General features: G+C 43.9%; 2 protein-coding genes across 7 annotated transcripts in view; both read left to right on the forward strand.

Moving 5' to 3' along the window:
- Positions 1–21419, forward strand: part of LOC112225240 (rap guanine nucleotide exchange factor 4) — a 54881-nt gene extending 33462 nt beyond the window's left edge. For 3 of the 5 annotated variants that reach the window (XM_024388997.2, XM_024389000.2, XM_024388999.2), the window contains 27 exons: positions 1774–1849; positions 2339–2403; positions 4569–4619; positions 4712–4818; positions 7791–7912; positions 8499–8682; positions 8897–8981; positions 9434–9494; positions 9737–9813; positions 10012–10158; positions 11894–12015; positions 13018–13103; positions 13569–13647; positions 13914–14064; positions 14326–14414; positions 14508–14538; positions 14642–14720; positions 14937–15083; positions 16643–16740; positions 17056–17181; positions 17407–17585; positions 18898–18988; positions 19293–19343; positions 19574–19661; positions 20091–20155; positions 20367–20421; positions 20519–21419. In XM_024388997.2, coding sequence (XP_024244765.1) covers positions 1774–1849; positions 2339–2403; positions 4569–4619; positions 4712–4818; positions 7791–7912; positions 8499–8682; positions 8897–8981; positions 9434–9494; positions 9737–9813; positions 10012–10158; positions 11894–12015; positions 13018–13103; positions 13569–13647; positions 13914–14064; positions 14326–14414; positions 14508–14538; positions 14642–14720; positions 14937–15083; positions 16643–16740; positions 17056–17181; positions 17407–17585; positions 18898–18988; positions 19293–19343; positions 19574–19661; positions 20091–20155; positions 20367–20421; positions 20519–20646 — 2640 coding nt within the window. In that variant the 3' untranslated portion in view covers positions 20647–21419. The remainder of the gene's footprint in view (positions 1–1773; positions 1850–2338; positions 2404–4568; positions 4620–4711; positions 4819–7790; positions 7913–8498; positions 8683–8896; positions 8982–9433; positions 9495–9736; positions 9814–10011; positions 10159–11893; positions 12016–13017; positions 13104–13568; positions 13648–13913; positions 14065–14325; positions 14415–14507; positions 14539–14641; positions 14721–14936; positions 15084–16642; positions 16741–17055; positions 17182–17406; positions 17586–18897; positions 18989–19292; positions 19344–19573; positions 19662–20090; positions 20156–20366; positions 20422–20518) is intronic. The other 2 variants (XR_002949551.2, XM_024388998.2) reach the window with 2 other exon arrangements.
- Positions 21420–21724: 305 nt separating this feature from the next.
- LOC112225242 (mitogen-activated protein kinase kinase kinase 20) overlaps positions 21725–27830 on the forward strand; it is a 38728-nt gene continuing 32622 nt past the window's right edge. For both annotated transcript variants that reach the window (XM_042307008.1, XM_024389007.2), the window contains exons 1-2: positions 21725–21936; positions 24021–24161. The gene's annotated coding sequence lies outside the window, so the exon portion shown is untranslated. The remainder of the gene's footprint in view (positions 21937–24020; positions 24162–27830) is intronic.

Raw genomic sequence — 27830 nt, forward strand, 5'->3', positions numbered from 1 at the left:
TTGTGGCCTACAGCAATAGGCTTTTACTTCAAATGAAGCGACATGAAACGTGTATTTTGCTCTGTCCTTTGAAATGCAGTGGGACACTGTGGAGCTTTTTGTGAGATGAAGGCTCATTTAAATGAGTTGTAAAGCTTCTGAATGCTCATAACTGCCAGCTGGAGGTCTCAGCTGTGTATTTACATAGTCCTCAATGGCCCATGTTGATACAGAGAGTACAGGGTCGAGCAGGAGCGGTGCGTGGGTAAAATCACCGGGGAAGCTAAGACAGAAAAAAAAGATGCCGCTGTTTGCGCTGTAACCTGTTAGTTCATTATGCCTTGCCACCATGATATATATGCCTAAGGCAGAGGCAATAAGAAGACACAGTGGCAAAATAAATTCAACCACACTTTTGTTTCATCACAGCAACCTCTGTCCGGTGAAGCCCACTAAGCATATTGCATGTAACAAACAGCACTGCCAAGCAAGTTAATGTTTCCGACATTTTCGGACTACAAAACAACTATTGATTTAGAACCACAGAGACTTACCGCAAGTCGAAAGAACAGAAGCTGCCTCCGCTATTCCAGCACCATTTCAACTTCAACATCATCTAATCACCTCTGCTTAGTCTAATACAGTGGCAACTAAAATATACCAAAAACGATTTAGTCCAGTCAACGTCAGCTAAATATGATGTGGCTGCCCATGGTTCTGATTTCTCTGTGTTTGTGTATGTGCGTGCGTGCAAGTAGATTCACATGTTGATTCACCCTACATGCCAATGTCATCCACCTATTTTTCAAGTTTACGAAACGGTCTTTGACTCTGTCATACAGTACACACTTTTAGTTTTTGTTAGGCCTTTTTGTTTTCCTAGGCTACCTGGCTAAAATGCTTGCTCGCTAGCCTAAATACCTTTCGTCTGCAACGAGTAGCCAGCTGGTAAACATTAGCCTACGACATCTAGCTACATATTAAACTTCCATCAGGGGCACAGTATATGAATTCATTGTTGGATCAGAATCTCAGTTTATAATCATTGGCTAGTACGGAGAGTTAAGTACAACCACAAGTCCAAATACCTATCTCCATCCATGGCTAATTTAGGAAAGGGATCATTTTAGCTAGCTAGCCACCAGAGGACAACAACACAACGAGATGCAACAATTCAAGTTTTGTCTGAGAATTATGTTTTGTCTTTGATGAGCTGTGATGTGGTGTGAAGCCAAATCCAGCCTGGCATCCCTTGACACTTTTTTTGGTGCGCCAGGACCATTCACAGATGAGCTCAGTTTCACTCAGGCCAAATGCTCGAAGGCTTTCCTTGCAACAATGTCATGCTCTTTTTGACCAGACAGCGTCAGATCGATGGGCTACACATACAGAGACAGAGGGACGCTGTTTCGCTCATTCGGATGCTTTTTCCGGTGAAACACATTCAGCCTCTTGTGAATTGAAGGAAAATTATGAAACACAGAGAGAGGAAAGATAGATTATTTTATGTTTTTTGTTTTTTTCTTGGTAAATGTTTTGGGGAAGACTGGCTTCCTTTGGCAGCCATGAATTCACACCAAGAGAGGGAGGGGGTCAAACACAGACACATAACACTACAATCCAAATAATTCTATTGACATCAACAGGTGACAGTAGTTGGCAGTGAACTGCATCTTGAATTGAATTGCATCGACACACTAAAATGAACCTTGTAGTGTTTAGGATTTGGCTTTTGTGGCTGGTTCCACCATGTGTAGTTATAAGACCGTTCTTCTGTCTTCTGTGTCTCTGTAGAAATATCGTCAGTGCATGGCTGGACTGCTTGCCCCACCCTATGGAGTTATGGAAAGTGGTGGACGTAGCACTGACAGTGAGTACAAGAACTACAGTGACATCCGTAATGTTCACCTACCGTACAATGCTCCGTACTGGCCTACCTCTCTCGCCTTTAATATGAAATAAGCAATATCAGCAGTCTTAAAGTCAAGTCTAAGAACAGCCAGGTATCTTCCCCTCAGATAAGGTTTTGAAGTGAAATGACTAATGATGTTTTTCCTGAAGGCTAAAACACACACACACACACACACACTTCTGACTGTACAAATCTCCCTTGGGGACTGTCCGATGATATTATGTAACTCACTCCTCAAGGAGATTCTAGTCCCAACATACTGTATCTACAGTACATTCAACATAGCATCGAGGTTATGTATTGACATCTGCCTAAGTATATTTGTGAACATGCACCAATTGTTGCAGATAAACAAGTGCTGATGTACAGTATGGGATTTATTTTGTCTTGCATGGGCTTTAAACTCAGACTTGACAACAAGTGTCATTTTTCTATTTTCCTATTCAGGAATGTCTGACAAAGAGAACATAAGCAACAACTCTTTTGGATCCATCTCTAAACATCTGAATAAGGTACGGTCGTCTCTCCTGAACACAGAACGGAGACTTCATCATCATATATCATAATGATTTAGTTTCACCATCAAACATTGTCCACTATCATCATCATCATCCAAACAGCACTGTATGATGTGGCAGTAATCATGTAATCTTGGCAGCCCAGAGACAATATCTAGCGTAGACAACCAGCTACTCATCCGTGTACAAGAGATTAGTGACCACTTTATGTCAAGTGAGTATCATCCAGATTGAACACTGTTGCGAATGGCAGAGTGACAGTGGGTGGTAAAGTGTTGGTGGTTTACTCATATGTGCTTGCTGCTGACGTGGATCCTGATCGAACAACATCCTCTTGCAGTTGCCAGAAGCTCGAAATAAGTCTGGAATGTGGAGTTTGTTTAAACTTTGACTAAATATAAACAGGGCTGCTGCTAAGACCTCGCTTCCGGTGGTGTGCATCACGTCCTTCATAGTTCCCGTTCCACCTTCTTAACCCCGTTGGGACTTCCTTACCTCCATGCATATAACATGGTGCTACTCTGGAGGGGATTGCACTATTTATTGCGGCTTGGACTTTGTTCTTTTTCAGACCAGCCAAAACATGTGCACTATAAATAACTACAAGGCCAGTATAATTGAGTGTCTTTTTATTTATTTTTTTGCAAACTCCCCTTTGGTTGTATTGTCTGCAAATTGTTGGCAAAACTCGACGGCTCTACATATTCCAGTCACAGAAGAAAAAAGAAATGCGGTGACGCTGTTTTTGTTGTGTAATTCGTACCTTCAGTTAAAGCTGAGTGCATCCATCTACAGGAATCCGTAGACCAGTGAACCCAAACCCTACAGGCACAGAATGCATACATTCCCACAGTAATACATGATTTAAGGGAACCCAGAGTCCTCGCTGACGTGTACGGTACGTGTGCATACTGTAGCTTATGCATTCTTCACGAGTCCAAATGATCAGTGATGCATATTAGAAAGATCTTGAAACGTCACCTACAGTATATGGACCTCCTTTGAACGGCATCCTTGTGTTCGTCCTCGCTGGTGTCATTTCATGGCCGCCATAAGACGCTGCGGCGAGAAAAGAGCAGCGCTCAGCAACATTTGAATCAAGATTAAAGGGGGCTTTGGCGTTAGTGCATTTCACCCTCATCGTAGGGTGAAAGAGTTGATGATGAATTTGTAGGGTGGTTAAGCATCTATGTAACTGTTGGTCATGGCTGTGAGAATGATGTTCGAAAAGAGGTTATGTAGAGGTTGAACAGCAGTCATTATGTCCGCTCTGTGGTGCATGTTGTGCTGGTTTAGTGCCTAGTCTCTGTTTGATCGTTCTCTGCTCTTGATGTTTTTACCTCATGAATACCACATCCCATACAGGACTAGTTCAAGGTGGTTTCTGTGCTGTGGATCCAAGGGTTCGGGATGTAAGCACCAACACCTGCTTGTGAATCTCGTAAATAACTGCCCATTTAAACTCCTTCAGGATTGGTGGGTCCCCTGCGGGACGTTGAGCTAACGTAGGCTAATGCGATTAGCATGAGGTTGTAAGTAACACGAACATTTCCCAGGACATAGACATATCTGATATTGGCAGAAAGCTTAAATTCTTGTTAATCTAACTGCAATGTCCAATTTACAGTAACTATTACGGTGAAAGAATACCATGCTATTGTTTGAGGAGAGTGCACAGTTTTGAACATGAAAAGTTATTAATAAACTATTTAAGCACATTTGGGCAAACTTTTGAACAGAAATATTATGGTTCATTGGATCAGTCTAAAACTTTGCACATACACTGCTGCCATCTAGTGTCCATAATCTAAATTGCAGCTGGGCTGAAATAATACATGATGGCCTTTCTCTTGCATTTCAAAAATTACAAAACAAATACAAAAGAACGGTTGTTTTTTTCTTTGTATTGTCTTTTACCACATTCCTTTCACATTTCCACAAACTTCAAAGTGTTTCCTTTCAAATGGTACCAAGAATATGCATATCCCTGCTTCAGGGCCTGAGTTACAGGCAGTTAGATTTGGGAATGTCATTTTAGGTGAAAATTGAAAAAAAGGGTCCAATCCTGAAGGGCCATGTTGATAGTGCTTTTGTTTTCCAATCCATGATGTTTCCTTGTGTGTTTTTTTCAGTCATTGTCATGTCATTTTATTTTTCAGAAGTCATTAATTGAAAGCCCAGGCAAACTCCGTCCTAAACCCATTTCTCAGGTAGTAAAGACCATCACATCAGTAAAGGCCAACTCCTCTGTTTCTATTGTAAAGCTCTGCCTCTACTCCATCCTTCTATTTTCTCCCAACAGGTCCCATCTGAGAAGATCTTGCGAGCAGGGAAGGTTCTCCGTGATGCCATCCTCTCCAGAGCTCCCCACATGATCCGTGACAGGAAGTACCACCTGAAGACATACAGGTGGGTTGTAGTATCTCATGTACAGTACCATGTACATGCTACTCTCATGTCAAAGAATTTGTACATCTGTGTGTGCGTGTATTTTTTATGTCAGATTTTTAGCTGTATCAAAACAAATGTTATTTGCCGAATACAACAGGTGTAGTAGACCTTACAGTGAAATGCTTACTTACAAGCCCTTCACCAACAATGCAGTTTTAAGAAAAATAAGTGTTAAAGTATTTACTCAAATAAACTGAAGTAAAAAAACATTTTTTTTAAACACAAGAAAAATAGAAAAATAACAGTTATTTACGAGATTCACAAGCAGGTGTTGGTGCTTACATCCCGAACCCTTGGATCCACAGCACAGAAACCACCTTGAACTAGTCCTGTATGGGATGTGGTATTCATGAGGTAAAAACATCAAGAGCAGAGAACGATCAAACAGAGACTAGGCACTAAACCAGCACAACATGCACCACAGAGCGGACATAATGACTGCTGTTCAACCTCTACATAACCTCTTTTCGAACATCATTACTCTCACAGCCATGACCAACAGTTACATAGATGCTTAACCACCCTACAAATTCATCATCAACTCTTTCACCCTACGATGAGGGTGAAATGCACTAACGCCACAGCCCCCTTTAACATCTTGATTCAAATGTTGCTGAGCGCTGCTCTTTTCTCGCCGCAGCGTCTTATGGCGGCCATGAAATGACACCAGCGAGGACGAACACAAGGATGCCGTTCAAAGGAGGTCCATATACTGTAGGTGACGTTTCAAGATCTTTCTAATATGCATCACTGATCATTTGGACTCGTGAAGAATGCATAAGCTACAGTATGCACACGTACCGTACACGTCAGCGAGGACTCTGGGTTCCCTTAAATCATGTATTACTGTGGGAATGTATGCATTCTGTGCCTGTAGGGTTTGGGTTCACTGGTCTACGGATTCCTGTGGATGGATGCACTCAGCTTTAACTGAAGTTACGAACAGGGGTACCGATACAGGTACCCCTGTATATACCGGTACCCCTGTATATAGCCTCATTACTGTTATTTTATTGTTGCTATTTAATTATTTGTTATTTTTCTATTTTCTTGTGTTTAAAAAAATGTTTTTTTACTTCAGTTTATTTGAGTAAATACTTTAACACTTATTTTTCTTAAAACTGCATTGTTGGTGAAGGGCTTGTAAGTAAGCATTTCACTGTAAGGTCTACTACACCTGTTGTATTCGGCAAATAACATTTGTTTTGATACAGCTAAAAATCTGACATAAAAAATGGGGGCACAGGTTAGTCGAGGTAATTGAGGTAATATGTACATGTAGGTAAAGGGACTATGCATAGATAATAAACAGAGAGTAGTGTAAAATGGGGGTGGGGGGGGTCAATGCAAACAGTCCAGGTAGCCATTTGATTAGCTGTTCAGGAGTCTTATGGCTTCGGGGTAGAAGCTGTTAAGAAGCCTTTTGGACATAGACTTGGCGCTCTGGTACTGCTTGCCGTGTGATAGCAGAGATAACAGTTTATGACTAGGATGGCTGGAGTCTTCGTCAATTTTAGGGCCTTCCGCTGACACCGCCTGGTATAGAGGTCCTGGATGGCAGGAAGCTTGGCTCCAGTGATGTACTGGGCCGTACGCACTACCCTCTGTAGTGCCCTGCGGGTGGAGGCCGAGCAGTTGCCATACCAGGTGGTGATGCAACCAGTCAGGATGCTCTCGATGGTGCAGATGTAGAACTTTTTGAGGGTCTGAGGACCCATTCCAAATCTTTTCAGTCTCCCGAGGTGGAATAGGCATTGACGCGCCCTCTTCACTACTGTCTTGGTGTGTTTGGACCATGATAGTTCGATGGTGATTGTGGACACCAAGGAACTTGAAGCTCTCAACTGGCTCCCATACAGCCCCATCAATGAGAATGGGGGCGTGCTCGGCCCTCCTTTTCCTGTAGTCCACAATCATCTTCGTGGTCTTGATCATGTTGAGGGAGACGTTGTTATCCTGGCACCACACTGCCAGGTCTCTGACCTCCTCCCTAAAGGCTGCCTCATCGTTGTCGGTTGTGTCGTCTGCAAACTTTATGATGGTGTTGGAGTCATGCTTGGCCATGCAGTCATGAGTGAACAGGGAGTACAGGAGGGGACTGAGCACGCACCCCTGAGGGGCACCCTGTGTTGAGGATCAGTGTGGCAGATGGGTTGTTACCTATCCTAACAACTGGGGGTGGCCCGTCGGGAAGTCCAATATCCAGTTGCAGAGGGAGGGGTTTGTCCCAGGGTCCTTAGCTTGGTGATGAGCTTAGAGGGCACTATTGTATTGAATGCTGAGCTGTAGTCAATGAATAGCATTCTCACGTAGGTGTTCCTTTTGTCCAGGTGGGAGAGGGCAGTGTGGACTGCAATAAAGATTGCATCATCTGTGGATCTGTTGGGGCGATATGCGAATTGGAGTGGGTCTAGGGTTTCTGGGATAATGGTGTTGATGTGAGCCATGACCAGCCTTTCAAAGCACTTCATGGCTACAGATGTGAGTGCTACGGTAGTCATTTAGGCAGGTTACTTTGATGTTCTTGGGCACAGGGACTATGGTGGTCTGCTTGAAAAAGGGACAGGTTGAAAATGTCAGTGAAGACACTTGCCAGTTGGACAGTGCATGCTTGGAGTACACATCCTGGTAATCTGTCTGGCACTACGGCCTTATGAATGTTGACCTGTTTAAAGGTCACACTCACATCGGCTACGGAGAGCATGATCACATAGTCGTCCGGAACAGCTGGTGCTCTCATGCATGCTTCAGTGTTGCTTGCCTCAAAGCGCGCATAGAACTAATTTAGTTCATCTGGTGTCACTGAACAGCTCGCGGCTGTGCTTCCCTTTGTAATGCGTAATAGTTTGCAAGCCCTGGCACATCTGACGAGCATCGCAGACAATGTAGTATGATTCATGTATTCATTTCCTGATGTGTATCTCCTACAGGCAATGCTGTGTGGGAACAGAGCTGGTTGACTGGCAGATGCAGCAGAGCTCCTCTGTTTACTCTCGCATTCAAGCAGTGGGCATGTGGCAGGTGCTGTTAGAGGAAGGTGTTCTCAACCACGGTGAGCCACAACAGTACAGTAGACAGTAGCTAAGGATACCCTTTGTGTGTGTGTGTGTGTGTGTGTTGGGGGGGGGCCTTTAGTGCCTTTTGCGACATTTCTCCAAGTTTCACCATCATTGTTAAGCCCTAGATATTTTGTTGCTTTGACAAAAGTCTTCTCTGATCATTGATATCATGTGATTAGTGATTCATTTATGTCTTTCCCCCATTTTAAGGTCAACAATTAAACATGTTTTGTGAAGCTTGCATTCAATTGCCACTCTCTGTTGCACACGACAAGCTTCCATTCCCTCTGTCTCAAGGGGATTTATGGCTGATTTAAGAAGAAATCGTCCAACCTGTTTATGGTCAACTCTGATACTTTATTTGGCACTTCAAATTTCACCTCTTGAGAAAACAACATGTTTTTTATGAAGTTGACAGAATGTTAAAATTAGATGAAAACAAACATTCCCCCCCACCACCAAGTTCTACTTCTCAAAAGGCACCGAATTGGTGGAACGACCTGTGTGTGAGTGCATGTAAAAGAGGCTCCATTTCTAAACCTCTAAACCTGTGGGATCTGTGTTGGTATTGTGCTGCAGTGGACCAGGAGCTGACCTTCCAGGACAAGTATCTTTTCTACCGTTTCCTGGAGGATGAACAGGAAGACGCTCCCCTGCCCACCGAGGAGGAGACCAGGGAGAGCGATGAGGAGCTGCAGGACACCCTCCTCCTCCTCTCCCAGGTCGGCCCTGACGCCCACATGCGCATGGTCCTGAGGAAACAGTAAGGAACAATCACAGAGATCGCCACCTGCTGGTATGATAGATATACAGTACCTGCAGGTCTGGCAGGGTTAGGAAAGATATATAAGATATGTAAGCTAAGTGCAAAGCTGATGCTAGCAAAGCTGATGCTAAAATCCTGTTCAAAGTGAATCGATTAGATTGTAGTCGAAGTCAAATGATTTTTTAATTGGTGCATATTTCCCCTTCCCCAGTCCAGGACAGAGGGCAGCGGATGATTTGGAGATCATTTATGAGGAGCTGCTTCATATAAAGGCCTTATCGCACCTATCCACCACTGTGAGTGCAGATTTGGTTACAATAATAACCCATTGTAGGCCTATATCAGGTGTCGGCAACAGGTTTTGGATGGTTTTTTTTGTGTGTTTTTTTTGGTCCCCAATGATTTTAGTTAAAAAACTTGTGGGGGTAAAAAAAGACAAAAAAAATCACCAGGAATTCAGCAAAAATAAAAATGTATTCAGTAAATCTGTCCCCAAGGATTCCTACAAGTAAAAAGGGAGAAGTATGTGATCGTGTCTCAATCTAATGAGGTGTGAAATTATTGCTATTTTCAAATACAATCAATTTTATTGGTTTACTTGTGGTCAATTTGCAGTGTACAGATGGTTATAATTATGCTCCGAAACCCCTGACCCTCCGCTTGGGCATAAATCGGACCACGGCTGAATCTAGTTGCCTACCCGTGGCCTATATGACGTCACCTCTAACCTTTTCCTCTGCTTCTACAGGTAAAGAAAGAACTAGCCGGCGTCCTGATCTTTGAGTCCCATGCCAAAGCAGGAACAGTCTGTAAGTAGTACAACACTGTCTCCATGACCGGAACTCAATCGATTTAACTTAATCAACGTTGCACGCAAGACGTCATTTTATAAATGCATTATCTACATGGAGGCAGAAAGAAAATCCCAGATTATATACTAAATCCTTTGTTTTGTCTATTTCAGTGGAATTCTTTGAAATGTTTTGGTGGGAAACCTCTTTATGACCTCTTTACATATCATTTTTGTTGTTGTAATCTTTCACTTGTTCAGTGTTCAATCAAGGGGAGGAAGGCACATCGTGGTACATCATTCTAAAGGGCTCTGTAAACGTTGTCATTTATGGAAAGGTAAAAAAATATATATTATTTGAATTTTTCATCTCATACAATTGATCCCCATTTGATCAGTACAGCTCATCACCATAGCTTTTTATAGAATATATGAGTGTGTAAGAGTTATATCATTTAAAAGATGCTTTACATGCTCTCACTCATCTCATTTTCCCTGTTTCACACATACATTCTTTGTTTGCTTGTTTCACAAAGGGGGTTGTTTGCACGCTGCATGAGGGAGACGACTTTGGGAAGCTTGCTCTGGTCAACGATGCCCCCCGTGCCGCCTCCATTGTTCTACGAGAGGATAACTGCCACTTCCTACGTGTGGATAAGGAGGACTTCAACCGGATCCTCAGAGTGAGTTATCTGGGGAAGTTAACATGGTCCTCCTCCACCTCTGCTCAGTGAAGTCCCACTATCCTTTTTCAATGGTATAGTCTCCCTCTATTGGTTGAGGTTCAGCATTGCACAATGATGCCAACATTAAAGGGTATTCTACTATCAACTTTGTGGTTCAATGTCGACAGATGTCTGTAGAAAAGGTACAGTATAAACCCTAAGGCCAAACTATCAGCTGCTAGTCTCTTGTCTCTCTACGTTCTCCCTCCACTGCCTATTGTTAGCCTGGCCCACGTGCAGCCTGCATCAGACTTTGATAGGGCATCAGGGTCTTGATTGTGTCTATTGAAAAGCGGATGGATGGATGATGGTTATCTGTGCAATCCACAGAGGCAGGCTCTCTGTAATAGGCTCACTCAATCCTCTGTAAATCTCCCGTTGGCTCTGGCCTGATGGGCTGCTAGGCCAGACACGGGTTGTGTCCCAAATGGCACCCTATTCCCTATATAGTGCCCTACTTTTGAATAGAGCCCTATGGGCCCTGGTCAAAAGTAGCGCACTACATAGGAAATAGGGTGCCATTTGGGATGATGCCTCAGTCAAACTGCTGACCTCCCAGTCTCTCTGTCAGTACTAGCATACTAATCCACCAGGCATACAGTACCATAGTCCTGATGGGATGATGTAGTCTGGCCTCAGACCAGGGGTCATATTTAAGTCAGATAAATATATCAACTACCCCCCCCCCATATTATTTTGGCTGCATGATGTGTGTACTGTAGGCCTATTCTACAGGATTTCCTTGTACTATATTACTGATATATATTATTATAATATAGAGTACATATAAACACTGTATATACACACCAGTTTATTAGGTACACCCATTTAGTACCAGGTCGGACCCCTTTTTTGCCTCCAGAACAGCGTTCCGAGATGCCGTTCTGCACACCACTGTTGTAGTACACAGTTATTTGCCTGTTTGTGGCCCGCCTGTTACCTTGACATTCTCCTTCGACCACTCAACAATGGGCTGTTTTCACCGCCGTCTGGATTTATTTAGTTTGTCACACCATTCTCGGGAAACCCTGTAGTGCGTGAACAGCCCAGGAGGCTGGCCGTTTCTGAGATACTATAACCGGCGCTCATGGCACTGACGATCACACCGCGAAGTCGCTTAGGTCACTCGTTTTGCCCATTATAACATTTAATCGAACAATAACTGAATGCCTCGATGACTGTCTGGGTGGTGTCCCTAATAAACAGAATGGTGTACCTAATAAACTTTCCAATGTGTGTGCATATGTATATATACTGTATATATATATATATATATATATATATATATATACATACATACATACATACATACATACATACATACATACATACATACATACATCTACAAAAGTATATGGACGCCACTTCAAATTAGTGGATTCAGCTTTTTCAGCCACACCTGTTGCTGACAGGTGTTAAAAATCAAGCACACAGCCATGCAATCCTCATAGACAAACATTGGCAGTAGAATGGCCTTACTGAAGAACTCGGTGACTTTCAACATAGCACCGTCATAGGATGCCACCTTTCCATCAAGTCAGTTTGTCAAATTTCTGCCCTGCTAGAGCTTCCCCGGTAAGTGCTGTTATTGTGAAGTGGAAACGTCTAGGAGCAACAAGCTTCTTGAAACGGATCATATTTCTGATGATATATTGATGAATTTGTGCCTGTGTGTGTGTGTGTGTGTGTCCAGGACGTGGAGGCCAACACGGTGCGTCTGAAGGAACATGATCAGGATGTTCTGGTCCTGGAGAAGAGCCCCAGCAGCATCCAGACCTCTACCCACGGGACCACCACCACCCCCTCCCACTACAAGTAGCCTACTGAGCTAACTCTGTCTGAATCACCTTTTCATCTAAACCACTTACTCTAGCAGCCCTGTTCAATAGAGTTAGATTTATATAGGAAGTTAAAGGGGGCTGTAGGTGTGTAAGATACACTAACCTCACTCCCTTCAGAAAAGAGGAGGAGAAACTCTCCTGCAGGCACAGTTAGGGGAGTGTGGTTTGTGAATTAGATACTCTCTTGAAGAGATTTGTGAGTGGAAGAAGTGGGTGAGTTTGTGAGTTACTCTCTGCTAAAGGGCGTGGAGCTAGAGACTGGGCATCAGTTCTAGGGTAAGCCAAGGCTGTGACTGCGAGGCTGCAGACGTGTGTTATCTAGTAGACTAGACTTAATGGAGGTTGCTGCCAGTGACCGCGGCTGCAGTAATGGAGAGAGACACATTAATGGTAATGACTGAGAGATGTGCTCCCGGGGAGAAGGCAGGCCGCACGGGTTACAATCACTCTGCCAGGGTTGGCCTCTAATCAACTACAGTGCCAGTCACATATGAAGAGTGTGAGGGTGTCAATCACCTCTCCTTCCCCCATGGAGTGCCTGCCACACATTCTGTCCCAAATTCCACCCTATTCCCTATATAGTGCACTATTTTGTTTTCTACCAGGGCCCTATGGAAGAAAAGGGTGCTATTTGGGGAACACACACCTTGTTATCTGTCTCCCCTTAACTAACCAATCACAACAGGCCTGGCTGTGCACTGTGTTGATTCTTAAGGTCAAGTGGTGGTCTCTCCTTCTGTTTACCTATGGAGAGGCTTCCACACCCTCTCTCCCCCAGCCAGCCCCTTATAATCTTAAACAGGGGTCAGGACCTCTTTTGACTGTAGTTTGGATTATTATCTAATGTAGTAATCACAGGCAGGTATTCAGATCACACAGCTCAGTGAAGTGTGGATGGAATAGGAACAGTAGTGAGAACTAGCAAGAACCTGTCTTGTTTAATTTATTAGGTGATTGATTGACACTGCCATTCCAGATACACTGTGATGTCAGGGGCACCAGAGAAGATTCTGGAGCACTTCCTGGAAATGATGCGACTGGACTCTCACCTCAACGAATCAGGTACGGTAGTGCACTCTGTCCCTCCAATAACATCTCTGGCCACTGTGTACCGTTGTATTTCAGTGTAGGGACCGAATTAACATTATTTCAACCCTATGTGATATTGACTAATGTACTGTAGATGGATGTGTTGTGTTCGTCATGGCTGTCGTGTTTAGATTGTCTCCTCTGTACCCTCACAGAGAGAGAGCATCCATCCTCCGTGCTGCTGCTGCTGACCTGTTTGTTCATGTCTATAATTAGCAGCGCACAACAGTGCTTATCTAATTACGCTTGGTTGTGTGGACTCTCCTGGCTGCTTTCATGCCTCAGCCGTCCACGGTGACAGAGCCATGTGTGATCAGGCCTATAATACTGTCAGCATGCAGGCCTGGCGTCGTTTCATCTGACATCACAGGTGCCTCATTCTCTCTCGCGCTCTCGCGCTCTCGCTCTGGCTCTTTCTCGCACTCTCGCTCTGCACAGACCCAGCTCTGGACGACTTTGTGCTCATGCACTGCGTCTTCATCCCTAACAGCCAGTTGTGCCCGGTGCTCATGGCCCAATATCCTTTCAGTCACTGAAAATAGCATTTGAGCGTATATGTTTTTGTGTGGATTTCTACTAATGTGTATCAGTATACATTATGTATCTTGTATGTATTAGGCATCTAAGAGTAGGATCCGAATCAGGATCTAGGATCAGGTCCCCCATGTCCAAATAATCATATTAGTTGTGACTTAAATGGCTAAACTGATCCTGAATCAACCCTGGAGTAAATGGGAGTCAAGCTGTAGCTCCTATGTGTTTCTGTCCTTAACGTCACTGCACCTACCACGCTGAGGCATCCCAGGGCTCAGAACAGGAGCGTCTGGACTACACTTTGAACAACAAGAGGAGGGTGATCAGGCTGGTGCTCCAGTGGGCCTCAGTACATGGAGATCACCTTCAGGAGGAGGATGCCTCACTAGCCTTCCTAGAGGTCAGTATATGCGTCCCAAATGGCACTCTATTCCCTATGTCGTGAACTACTTTTGACCAGAGCCCTAGCCCAAAGGGAATAGGGTGCCATTTTGGCCTTGTCTTCCTCACCCTTTTTTCTTGCGTACTGAATTCAGCTTGTTGTTTAAAAAGATACGGCTTGCTGTGAATTGTAGAGTATTAGGGATCGTCATCTGATAATCCAAATGAGTTTGGGCTCATTTTGAACCTCTCCTCATTGTGAGTGTGTCATGTGTTACAGGAGTTCTTTGTGTCTGTATCTGATGATGCCAGTGTGATTCCTGCTCTGAAAGATCAACTCCCAGAGTTAGAGAAGCTAGTTAAAAACAGGTAAGTGTGTGTAAATGTATTGTTACTGCGTGCACTTGTCTTTAGTGTCCCGGGCTTAAGCATGGTGTAATCTCACTTTCTTTACCCTTTCAGCTCTGACGATGCCAGATCCTCTCCACAAAAGGTATGTGACCCAGCTGTGACCCCGAGCACTGTAGTCGTATTCTGTGCTTTTGCTTTCATTGTCAATCCGTGCTATACATACATTTCTGTCTGTCCTGTTTCAGCACCAAGTCCTGTTGCGGCAGTTCAGCATGGGGGATGAGAAGCTGCAGAAACGACAGGCCATCAAGAGTAATGATGAGAGTAAGTGGGGCGTAGTGAATGTGTGAAATCATGCAGGATATGAGGTAGAAGAGAGCTATACATCTATAGAAAAGCACAGTGTAGTAGTATGAGTCTTTTGGCCTTGCAGCCAGCAGTGACACACAGTGTTTTGAACATCTACAATGGCCTGGACTCTAGTTTGGCTTCCCATCCCTTCATGTTAATGACCCTGAGTTGTGCTCTGTCCCCATGCAGTCCTGTTCAAAGTGTACTGCAGCGACCACACCTACACCACCATCCGGGTCACCGTGGCCGCCTCAGTCAGAGAGGTCATCAGCGCAGTGGCCGACAAGCTGGGGTCAGCGGAGGACCTCCTCCTGGTCAACCTCAGTTCGGCCGGAGGTGAGAAGGGCCACAGCCACATGCTAATCAAACGACGGTGGACGCCACACAGTCTTTCCACGCATAGATATTTGCAGATGCTATGATGCTCATTAGTCAAGGGCTGATTTACTGGGAAATGATTGGCTTTTGGTTCTGGATTATTCTGTTTCAATTACCCGGTATATGCTCAAGATAGTACCGTGACCTGCAGGAGAGCTGCATGGAGAAAAGCTTGGGGCAATATTGCTGTTCTTGCTTCAACTCATAAGATTCTACACCCGCTTGTTGCTGCCATTGGTTGGTACTTGCTGGATGGATGTTCCAGTGTCTCTGCCAGGGCATACTTATCCACCTCTCTCTCTGGCCCATGTTTGATCTGCTCTTTCCCCGTACCAAGTAAGGCCAGAGGCACAGCTGCTCCATGGTCTCTGAGACCCTAATCATATTGCCCATTAATCTAGTTATTTACTGGCATTTGTTTTTGCTGCTAAGAATCTGGGCACAATTCTCTGTTGAGGATTCAGATGAGTAAGGATGCCCCGTTCTGTCATATTCAATGCATGATTGCCAGTTCTAATGCAAACATAATGCAGCCTCTTCAGAGTCTTCTTGACCACTTTCTTTGATGATGAAGTTCAAGGATGACTGAGCTCCATGGCAACCGTAGCCAGTTAAACCCTGTAGCAGTGTAACCGTATCTACTCCTGGGATTAGGGATAACTCAAGTACTGGGGGGCAATACCGGGGGGCATCTTTAGCACCTTGCCCTTGTTGTGTGACTTTTGAACATAGCATAATAATATGTTTATGTTTTGATATGATAATAATAATAATTTATTGAACTTCTATAGCGCTTTTCATAACAGAAAGAAATCTGAAAGCGCTTCAAAAGTAAAAAACAAACAAACAAGCAATACATCATCCTGAGTAGGCTATAAGAATCTAGCTAGGTCAACCAATAGAGGCCATAGATGGAGTGGGACAGTTCATGGTGTGATCAGAGGAAGTTGGACAGAGAGATGGTTGATGAAGAAGTCTGGTGACGATCTTGTAGAGGGCTACTCTGGGAACAAGCTTGAGTTGTGAAGCCACTGGAACTTTTCCTCCTTCAGTCTGCGTAGCCTCAGTAGCTCTGGGCACCAGGAAGCTCACCACACACAGTTCAGAGTAGTAGCCAGTCGTCCTCCTTACGAACCCGCAGCACTGCATTCCTCTACTGCATCTCCCGTTCTCCTCAAATTATGTTTTCAAAAGATCAGGAACCAGCAGCCAGGTGAAACAAAAAAAGCTGGTAGCTGTGTCCAGATGAATAAACAAAACAAAAAATGAATCATCAAAAACATTAGCCAACTAACTTGCTAGCTACAGTAGCAAAGCCAAAAAGAGTTGACCTGCCTGTCAATCTGCAAATTTGTGGGTGAAAACTACCAGATATATGTGACAAAGACTCAATGTTATCAAAAACAAAACAGCTGATAAAAATCATAATAATTCAGTCACTTAAAAATAATGAAATATGTACACATTTACAGGAGCTCTTGGTCTCATGCCATCTCTTGTTTGTTGTTTTCCTTCAGATAAAGTGGTGCTGAAGCCCAACGATATTTCAATCTTCTCCACACTCAGCATCAACGGCCGTCTGTTTGTCTGCCCCAGGGATCAACTGGATTCATTGGTGTGTAAATGCCCCTCAGGAAGAAAAACGCATTCAGACTGACCCGACTGATTCCCAGAGGTTCCCCTACAAGCTGTACATCTCTTGCAGCTGTTACTTCATGTATTTCGCTCACGTAATAGTTTGTTTTAAATCAACAGACATATGTTCACTGGCCCGAGGCTACTGTTGAATTGCGACTTGTTATAGTTGTAGAACTGCCATTGTATCCATCAAAACGGTCCTGTATTTCACATGAGTGTTAAATGTATGATGAAGGATGATATACAGACACATGTAAATTATACTGTATATTAAGTGTGCGCTATATTTCAGACACCCTTGCCAGAGCAGGAAGGGCCCTCCACAGGCTCCCTGGGCAGCTTTGAGTTAATGAGCTCGAAAGACCTGGCCTACCAGATGACTGTCTACGACTGGGAACTCTTCCACTGTGTACACGAGGTGTGTCAAACCACTTAGGGAATGAGGAATTACTTAATTCTACGGTTGCGTCCTAAATGGCACCCTATTCCCGATATAGTGCACTACTTTCAGCCAGAGCCCTATGGGGAATAGGGAGCCATTTGGGGCTCCTGGCGATGAACTCTTCGACCAATATATTGATACATTATTATGGAAACTATCAGGGACACGGTAATTGACCTCCTCTCTTGCCCTGTTCTACAGCATGAGCTGATCTACCATACGTTTGGGAGGCAGAACTTCAAGAAGACCACAGCCAACATGGACCTGTTCCTCAGGAGGTTCAATGAGATCCAGCTGTGGGTGATCACAGAGATCTGTCTGTGTGCTCAGCTCAGCAAGCGCGTTCAGATGCTCAAGAAGTTCATCAAGATCGCTGCCCAGTAAGTGGCCCTTGCCTCGCCCCCTCTCTCTCTCTCTCTCATGCACGCACGCATGCACGTTGGCACACACATACATACCCACACGTGGCCCTGCTATTCTACAGCCTTCGAGGGCGTCAGCCATTGAGGAAATGATTCCTTTGAAAAGAAATGAAAGCTGCTCTACAGCCCTTGTTGTGCTTGCGTTGCGTTGCGTCACGTCCAATGGCAGCGTCCAAGCTCAAGAATGGCTGAGTTTCAGTTCTTGATGGCTGACGCACACTTTCATTATATCTTGTGAATTGAAATAATGAGAAATAGTCAGTTAAATATAATATTTTGATTTAAACGTTCACATGCTTTGCAAGAAGAACGATGTCCCTAATAATCCTGTTTACACGGACACATCTGAAAACAGGCTACCTGATGGGACTTTGATAAATGCAGAAAATTGCAAATCAAAATAAATGTTCGATTACACTTCTACCACAGCCACCGTGTTATTTTTGGGATTTCGGACATATAAAAGTTGTACAGAAAACTATTTTTAAGATGCATACTTTTCATTTTTCCCGAAATCACTTCACTCAAGCAGAAGAAGGAAACACACGCTGCTAGTGTTACGACAGTCGCAGATCTAATACACCGCTGTAACTCGGATTAAGGCCTTCATATGTCCTAGTAATTCAAAAGATTTCTCAGAAAACCAGTTGTTTTAATCGGCGTATGCAGAGTAAGGTGTTGACATGACTAATGCCATACTCGCCATATTGCCATAATCAGTTATAATCGACTCATTAGTGTGCATGTAAATGCACTCACTGACTATGTTCACAATGTAAACAAAAAGCAACTAGTGCAATTAGAGGGTAATTTAGTCCAACCACTAGCGACAATTTAAGGAGTACTTGCGAAAAACTGGACCAAAGCGATTCTACTTCCGCATAATGGATGAATGTGGTACAGTACAGTTGGGGAATAAAAAATAAAGATGCTCTTCCCTCTGGCCCTCTCCACTCTCAAAACAACACGCTTTGTGTAGCAGGTAGAATTTCACATTGACCCGACGCTGATGGGAAAGCAACCAAACGTGTACATACAGTGGAGCTGAAATAACACACACACACACACACACACACACACACACACACACACACACACACACTTAGCTGTAGGGTACAGGTCTATATTTCAAGACGAACAAATGTGTAAATGGCTGAACGTACGTGTACCATGTGTTTCCTCTCCAGACCCCTATGGTGACTTACATTAGTCACATGTAACATGTGACTTGATCCTGATTAATCATTGGACTATTTTCTCTCTGTGACAGCTGTAAGGAGTATAAGAACCTCAACTCCTTCTTCGCTATCATCATGGGCATGAGCAACCCAGCCGTGAGCAGACTGAGTCAGACCTGGGAGGTGGGTCTCTGTCTGTCTGTCTGTCTGTCTGTCTGTCTGTCTGTCTGTCTGTCTGTCTGTCTGTCTGTCTGTCTGTCTGTCTGTCTGTCTGTCTGTCTGTCTGTCTGTCTGTCTGTCTGTCTGTCTGTCTGTCTGTCTGTCTGTCTGTCTGTCTGTCTGTCTGTCACTGTGTCGGTCGGTCTGTCCGTCTGTCCCTCACTGTCTATCTGTCTGTCCAACAACACTCACCTGTGTTTAGCACCTCTGCCCAAGAATATGGAGATTTCAACTGTCTGTTAACCTTCCCTGTTATTTGTGTTGACAGAAACTACCCAGCAAATTCAAGAAATTTTACAGTGAATTTGAAAGCTTAATGGTGAGTAGCATGAACCATTTTAGCCCCATATCAACTATTCATCCACTCACAGTCTCTAGCCTTGCTTTCTATAGCTTCTCTTTATTCAAATATTGAATTGAAACTTTCTTGCACGGTCATTTGTCATCGAGCAATGTATGGATTGAGCAGCACCACCTTTGGCTGTGACTGTGATGTGCCCACTTAACAGGGTTATGGCAGATCTCAGAACAGTGTGAGTGTTTCCACAGGACCCGTCCAGGAACCACCGGGCGTACCGGCTCACTGTGGCCAAGCTGGACCCGCCCATCATTCCCTTCATGCCGCTGCTGATCAAAGGTCAGTGCAACACAACACAGCTCTCTCTCCACTGCCTTCATGACCCTCCATGTTGTTTACACATTATCTCACCCATTGATTGACTATTGAGAGGCTTATCTTCACTGCCTCTTGTGTGAAGAAGTTATGATCGGCGACTTTTGACCTCTTGTTTTGGAGTGTCGACCTGCGACACAGTGTAACTACAGTAGCTTCTATATTGTTTGCTCTGGTCAATTCTACTCCTAGGAACTGGGAAAGGGGGGATACCTAGTCAGTTGTACAACTGAATGCATTCATCTGAAATACGTCTTCTACATTTTTAGATTTTTACCTTGTCAGCTCTGGGATTCGATCCAGCAACCTTTCGGTTACTGGCCCAATGCTCCTACCTGCCAGGCTAAATATGCTCTCTCTATGTGTGTAATCATATTGCAATTATCTTTTCAGACATGACATTCACTCATGATGGAAACAAGACGTTCATTGACAGTTTGGTCAATTTTGAGAAAATGGTAAGGCCCTCCAAGATTAAATATATTTGTACATGATATTATTTTACATTGGGAGTCTACAGTCTTAATGGTACCCTGAAGAAGGCACAGTGATACCGAAACGTTGGTGTTTCACCCAATCAATTACTGGGCGCTTACATATAGTGTGTGACTCTCTATTTGTGTAAATTCACAATGATAACATCTAGTTGTGTTTTTTTTTTTCTTCCAGCGAATGATCGCTAATACAGTGAGGATTGTGAGATACTGCAGAAGTCTACCATTCGGTAAGTCAACATACGGTTCTTCTGTGTAGTCTTCACTTGACTGGCTTCCAACAGGACGTTGTTTTAATAAAAGTGGGTTTTCCTCGTCCTCTCTCAGGTGCAGAGCCGTCGCAGACCAGTAAGAACCACCCGGACGTGCGGAGCTACGTGCGCCAGCTGACTGTTATTGACAACCAGAGAACACTGTCTCAGCTCTCCCACAGACTGGAGCCTCGCAGAACCTGAATCCTCCCTGGACACTGGACAGACACATGTCACATGCGGCTGCTCTACTGCCAAAAAGAAGCTTGCTTTATACAGTATGTTATACCAGTACACACACATACCCACTCTGCTACATGGAACGTCACATTATTACATGTATAGTCAAGTATCATTTTAGATGCTACAGAGTTCATCAGCTCCACCTTCAACTGTATTTCAAATGTCAGTATCATCTATGCTTCTTTGTTTCCTTAAGTGTATTGTTTACATTCTTTTTTTGTAAACAACGGGCAGGCAGCCTGGTTTAAATTTCACAGCATTTTCAAATTCATCTCATTCTTATGTCCCTGAAGGTCTATTTGATACTTTGAAGTCACCTGCCCCATGAAAAGGACACAATGTATAAAGCGAAGGATCTTTTGGAAATAATCATCCATTAGATTGTTGCACAAATCTATGTCGGGTTGATGTTAGTTAGGAAACGTTTTCCGAATGGAAACATTGGCTCTTATTTCACTCCCTGACCTCATCAATTGCAAATCCTGATATTCAGTTGTGGTTTCATATCTTTTTTGTAAATCAGATTATATTTATACATATTTTAGTTTGTGGCTTTTTATTACACCTTGTACAATGTATTCCTCTATTTATTATGACCTCAGCATGCAATGATTTGAGATGTTGGGCTGGATATATGTGAGCACATTCCTCTATAACAATCTGTGAGGTAACTATTGTCAGCAAGATTTTTTCCCCATGTTTATTCTGTAAATATTAAAAACGAATTAGATGTATCTGCTGACGATGCTGTCCATTTGATTGTCCATTGATTCTTTTTTTTTTTTATAACTAATTATGAGCTGATGACATATTTAGAGTAGCCTGGATAATATTTCAAATGCCGTTTCATGCTGCCGTAGTAGTCTTTTGATGATAGGAAAACGAATTAAATTCCCTAAAACTGCAGGTTTTGGTTGTTATAAGCTGCTACGACTGTGTGGTGCTAATATCGTTTGGGGTGTACAGATTTTGTCCATGGAGTGGAGCTGTTGTCATCAGAATTTGTGTGAAAGTACTCGAAATATGTTGGGACCTTCTCTCTTGTGTGCTACAGCGTTTGGTAGCCCGGGTCAAGGAAGTTGGGTAACTCTAGAATTCACCGTATGGGGAAATCATAGACGTCACGCTCGGGTTCCGAAAGTGGGGTCTTTACAGTACTGTATTTGGTTATATGTTTACCTACAGAAGTTACGCTACACCTTGGATCTGTCAGACTGTGATTGGCAGTTTTATTTGTTGGAAAAGTCAAAGGTAGGTAATATCGCATTAGGTTTCATTGTAGCCTAGCCTATGAGATGTTTTCAATTACATAATTTTTTGAAAGCTGTAATAATCATTAATGCGTGATGTAAACATCACGTACAAGACCAATAACCTAAATCTTATGATTTCTATCTTTATTTTACAGTTGTCTTTTTTTTGGCAAACGCTTGGTCTCGTGTGTAAAAGTACTTAGTTATGCGCAACATGGGTGTCATCGAGGAAATGGGCTGTCTTGCCTCAAAAGCCTTAAGTTAATCCTTAGCTGCTGAAGTGTCTTTATCTTGCTAAATTATATTTGACACAATTAAGGGCTCAATTCAATAAAACCCAGATTTGACTAGTCACACATTAGGGATGGTTCTAAATGTACATAATGGGGACCTGACAGAAAATGGGGGAGGGTCATGCTTTTTCCATTTCAGTCAGGGCAACCTTTTAGTATTTTTTAACTCTAGTCCATGGTAGCGTCATTTAATTTGTCCGATACCACATCTCATCTCTGATTCTCTAATGGGTACACAATATCAAGTGCCTACAGGCTATTTAGTGTGGTCTCAATCAAATGATCCATAGCCATATAGGCTATACGAAGTGCTTGGAGAAGCTCAGAGCCAAGTCATATTTCTAAGAAAATGTACTTGCTTCCTGAGTCTTATGCTGCTGCAGAACACTTGTCCATTATGTATTTATTGGAGTTATTGACCTCACAATAAGCCAGATTCAATCAACTTGGTGCTGAAACTTGAAGTGGCAGCCGCTGCACAATCAATCTGAAATGGACAGCTCATGGTGCTGAAATTAGGCAAATTCGAGTAGGCATCATTCATTTAAACCATCTTCGTTTTACTAACAACAAGAGGGGTTTATGTTGGAGCCTATTTCTTCCTATTTAAGATATAAGAGATTAGCCTACCTGCTTGACAGACAGAATATGGCTATAGGCTGCTATCCATCGATTGTTCGACCAATTCCTCCACCCACAATGCACTCTTTAAATAGCCTATCTTCGTGTCAGTGAAGGGTTGTTAAGTTAAAACCAGGACTCGAATTGAGAAGGTATGCCATAGGCCTTCCTTATATTAAAGAAAATGGCAAAAGCATAGGTGTAACGTCTGCTTCCAACTCACACTCTCAAACACATAGATCCCCTGAACACAGCTCACTTTCCAGCCCACTTTCCAGCTCACAATCTCAAACACATAGATCCCCTGAACACAGCTCACTTTCCAGGCCACTTTCCAGCTCACACTCTCAAACACATAGATCCCCTAAACGCAGCTCACTCTCCAGATCCCAATCACCTGAATTCTGATCACCAGTTCACACACCTGTATGTCATTTCCACACACTATTTAGTTCAGTTCATTGCACCCCATCATTGTGAGGTATTGTTTGTTTTTGTACACATTCTATTCGGAGCTCTGTTTATTTCCATTTGACTTCCCTTCGTGTACCATAGTTTTTGGCTATCCTCACGTCCTTGCCTTTACTTTTGCTTATCAGATTTCCTGTTATCTTCCTATTGCCTGGTCTCCCGGACTATGTTATTAGCCTTTTTCCCTGCCTGTACTGTTCCCTTCTTGGATTCCCTGTGTATGACCTGTCCCTGGACCCTGCTAGCTGCCTCCTCCTGTGGTCATTTACTAAATAAACACCTCCTGCACCCTGCGCTTGAAACCAGCAGCCTGTCTCTGATCATACTCATTACAATAGGCCTACCCCTTGTTAGCTTAATTTACTGCAGTAGGCTAAATCAGGGTCACACTCTTGGTCGTCTTAAACAAATGTACTTTGAAACAAAAGTATACACCTTACACACATGTTTATGGGCTTAAAAAACACATCTGTACCATGTCAGATATAAAGTTGAAATGTATTATGTTTTTGAGTTTGCATCCCAATATTACACATTCTATACACTACCGTTCAAAAGTTTGGGGTCACTTAGAAATGTCCTTGATTTTGAAAGAAAAGCACATTTTTTGTCTGTTAAATGTCACGCCCTGATCTGTTTCACCTGTCCACAATCTGGCATACACGGTAAAACGCCTCCTGGGTGTTTCGACTACGAGGCAGGTGTTTCCAGTACCTGGTTGACGGGGAAGGTTACGGCCCGGAGGAGAGGTGCTGGGTTCCCGCTACAGACATCCAGGATCCAGCCCTCATCACCGACTTCCACCGCTGACACCCCGGTCAACCAGGTATGCGCCCAGGTAGGATGCCAGGTGGTGCCCCTAGAGGGGGGGGTACTGTCACACCCTGATCTGTTTCACCTGTCCTTGTGATTGTCTCCACCCCCTCCAGGTGTCGCTTATTTTCCCCGGTGTATTTATCCCTGTGTTTCCTGTCTCTCTATGTCAATTTGTCTTGTTTGTTAAGTCAACCAGTGGTTTTGTTTCCCAGCTCCTGCTTTCCCAGTCTCTCATTTCTCGCCCTCCTGGTTTTGACCCTTGCCTGTCCTGACTCCGAGTCCGCCTGCCTGACCACTCTACCTGACCTTGAGCCTGCCTATCGTCTTGTACCTTTTGGACTCTGACCTGGTTTATGAACTCTCGCCTGTACCCGACCTGCCTTTTGCCTACCCATTGTGTCATAATAAATATCAGAGCTCAACCAGCTGCCTGCCTTCTGTGTCTGCATTTGGGTCTCGCCTTGTGCCCTTATAATTAAAGTAACATCAAATTGATCAGAAATACAGTGTAGACATTGTTATTTTTGAAAATGACTTTTGTAGCTGGAAGCTAATTAAAAGGCTAATTGATCATTGGAAAACCCTTTTTCAATTGTCTTAGCACAGCTGAAAATGGTTGTTCTGATTAAAGAAACAATAAAACTGTCCTTCTTTAGACTAGTTGAGTATCTGGAGCATCCGCATTTGTGGGTTCGATTACAGGCTCAAAATGGCCAGAAACAAAGAACTTTCTTCTGAAACTTGTCAGTCTATTCTTGTTTTGAGAAATGAAGGCGATTCCATGCGAGAAATTGCCAAGAAATTGATGATCCCGTACAACGCTGTGTACTACTCCCTTCACAGAACAGCGAAAACTGTCTCTAACCAGAATAGAAAGAGGAGTGGGAGGCCCCGGTGCACAACTGAGCAAGAGTACAAGGACATTAGAGTGTCTAATTTGAGAAACAGACGCCTCACAAGTCCTCAACTGGAAGCTTCATTAAATGGTACCCGCAAAAGACCAGTCTCAACATCAACAGCAAAGAGGCGACTCCGAGATGCTGGCCTTCTAGGCAGAGTTCCTCTGTCCAGTGTCTGTTCTTTTGCCCATCTTAATCTTTTCTTTTTATTGGCCAGTCTGAGATGGCTTTTTCTTTGCAACTCTGGCTAAAAGGCCAGCATCCTGGAGTCGCCTCTTCACTGTTGATGTTGAGACTGGTGTTTTTGTGGGTAATGAAGCTGCCAGTTGAGGACATGTGAGGCGTCTGTTTTCTCTACATCAGACAACTGAAATATAACAAAAACCGTTTGATATAGAAACATCGGATTTTCAGCGTTGATTTTCTAAATGTATTTGCATCATGAAATGATTAAACATATTAATAACATTCCACCCATTAAGCCACTAGAGGGTGCTAAGGTCATTCGACTGCAGGAAAGGGTTAGATTTTGAAAAAAATAAAGCGGATCTGAATATAAAAAGTGAACCATAACAGCGCTTTGGTCCACGATGCTTTATGCTAGAAAGAAGTTGTGAAATACCTGGATACCATATTCACATTTATAATGATGCCTCAGATTTAATTATTTGCAAACAGGGACAGTTTCCTTGCAAACAAAACACACTGATTTGACATTGGGTAAATATGATAAGATGAACACAGCCTATTTCTCTGTCCATTCTCAGGCTGTAATGTGTGTGGTAATAAAACAGATTATACTAAGGTCTCCATGTAAAATGATGTATAATTGTATGAAATGTTTATAAAAGGGGGCCTCCCGGGTGGCGCAGTGGTCCAAGGCACTGCATCACAGTGCTAGCTGTGCCACCAGAGACTCTGGGTTTGAGCCCAGGCTCTGTCGCAGCCGGCCGCGACCTGGAGGTCCATGTGACAATGCACAATTGGCCCAGCGTCGTCTGGGAGGGAGGGCTTGGCCGGTAGGGATATCCTTGTCTCATCGCGATCTAGCAACTCCTGTGGCGGGCCGGGCGCAGTGCATGCTGACCAGGTCGCTAGGTGCACAGTGTTTCCTCCAACACATTGGTGCGGCTGGCTTCCGGGTTGGATATTTCCATCCCTACTCTTGTCCATGGTGGTCTGCGAACCCACAACCTTTATCTCGCAGCCTTGTGCGCTATCAAAATTCCTGCGTTTCAATGTACTGCTTGCAGGACGAAGAACAATTTCCAAAACTACATATCTAAGTCTCTGGTAAACAGTAGGCATGTTATCTGCTATTCACTTTATGTTTTCATTTTTATTTTGGGCATAGGGGAGAGTCACTTTTTTCAAGCATTTAGGGAGTATTTAGTTCAAATATGCTGAAGGGGGGGTCATCCATTTTCATTTCAGAGAGGTCCGATTTTCTCCCTTATGAAATCAGCAAAAAAATAAATGTCCTCTCACTGTGAACTGCATTTATGTTCAGCAAACTTAACATGTGTAAATATTTGTATGAACATAACAAGATTCAACAACTGAGAAATAAACTGAACAAGTTCCACAGACATGTGACTAACAGAAATTGAATAATGTGTCCATGAACAAAGGGGGGTCAAAATGAAAAGTAACAGTCAGTATCTGGTGTGGCCACCAGCTGCATTAAGTACCACAGTGCATCTCTTCCTCATGGACTGCACCAGATTTTCCAGTTCTTGCTGTGACATGTTACCCCACTCTTCCACCAAGGCACCTGTAAGTTCCCAGATATTTCTTGGGGGAAATGGTCCTAGCCCTCACCCTCCGATTCAACAGGTCCCAGATGTGCTCAATGGGATTGAGATCCGGGCTCTTTGCTGGCCATGGCAGAACACTGACATTCATATCTTGCAGGAAATCATGCACAGAACGAGCCGTATGGCTGGTGGCATTGTCATGCTGGAGGGTCATGTCAGGATGAGCCTGCAGGAATGGTACCACATGAGGGAGGAGGATGTCTGTAACGCACAGCGTTGAGATTGCCTGCAATGACAACAAGCTCAGTCCGGTGATGCAATGACACACCACCGCCCCAGACCATGACTGACCCTCCACCTCCAAATCTAGCCCACTCCAGAGTACAGGCCTCGGTGTAACGCTCATTCCTTCAACTATAAACACAAATCCGACAATCACCCCTGGTGAGACAAAACCACAACTCGTCAGTGAAGAGCACTTTTTGCCAGTCCTGTCTGGTCCAGCGACGGTGGGTTTGTGCCCATAGGCAACGTTGTTGCCGGTGATATCTGGTGAGGATCTGCCTTACAACAGGCCTACAAGCCCTCAGTCCAGCCTCTCTCAGCCTATTGCGGGCAGTCTGAGCACTGATGGAGGAATTGTGCATTCCTGGTGTAACTCGGGCAGTTGTTGTTGCCATCCTGTACCTGTCCCGCAGGTGTGATGTTCGGATGTACCGATCCTGTGCAGGTGTTGTTACACGTGGTCTGCCACTGCGAGGATGATCAGCTGTCCATCCTGTCTCCCTGTAGCACTGTCTTAGGCGTCTCACAGTACGGACATTGCAATTTATTGCCCTGGCCACATCTGCAGTCCTCATGCCTCCTTGCAGCATGCCTAAGGCACGTTCACGCAGATGAGCAGGGACCCTGCGCATCATTCTTTTGGTGTTTTTCAGAGTCAGTAGAAAGGCCTCTTTAGTGTCCTAAGTTTTCATAACTGTGACCTTAATTGCCTACATCTGTAAGCTGTTAGTGTCTTAACGACCGTTCCAC

This window comes from Oncorhynchus tshawytscha, linkage group LG26 (genome assembly GCF_018296145.1).
Source record: "Oncorhynchus tshawytscha isolate Ot180627B linkage group LG26, Otsh_v2.0, whole genome shotgun sequence".
Lineage (NCBI taxonomy): Eukaryota > Metazoa > Chordata > Actinopteri > Salmoniformes > Salmonidae > Oncorhynchus > Oncorhynchus tshawytscha.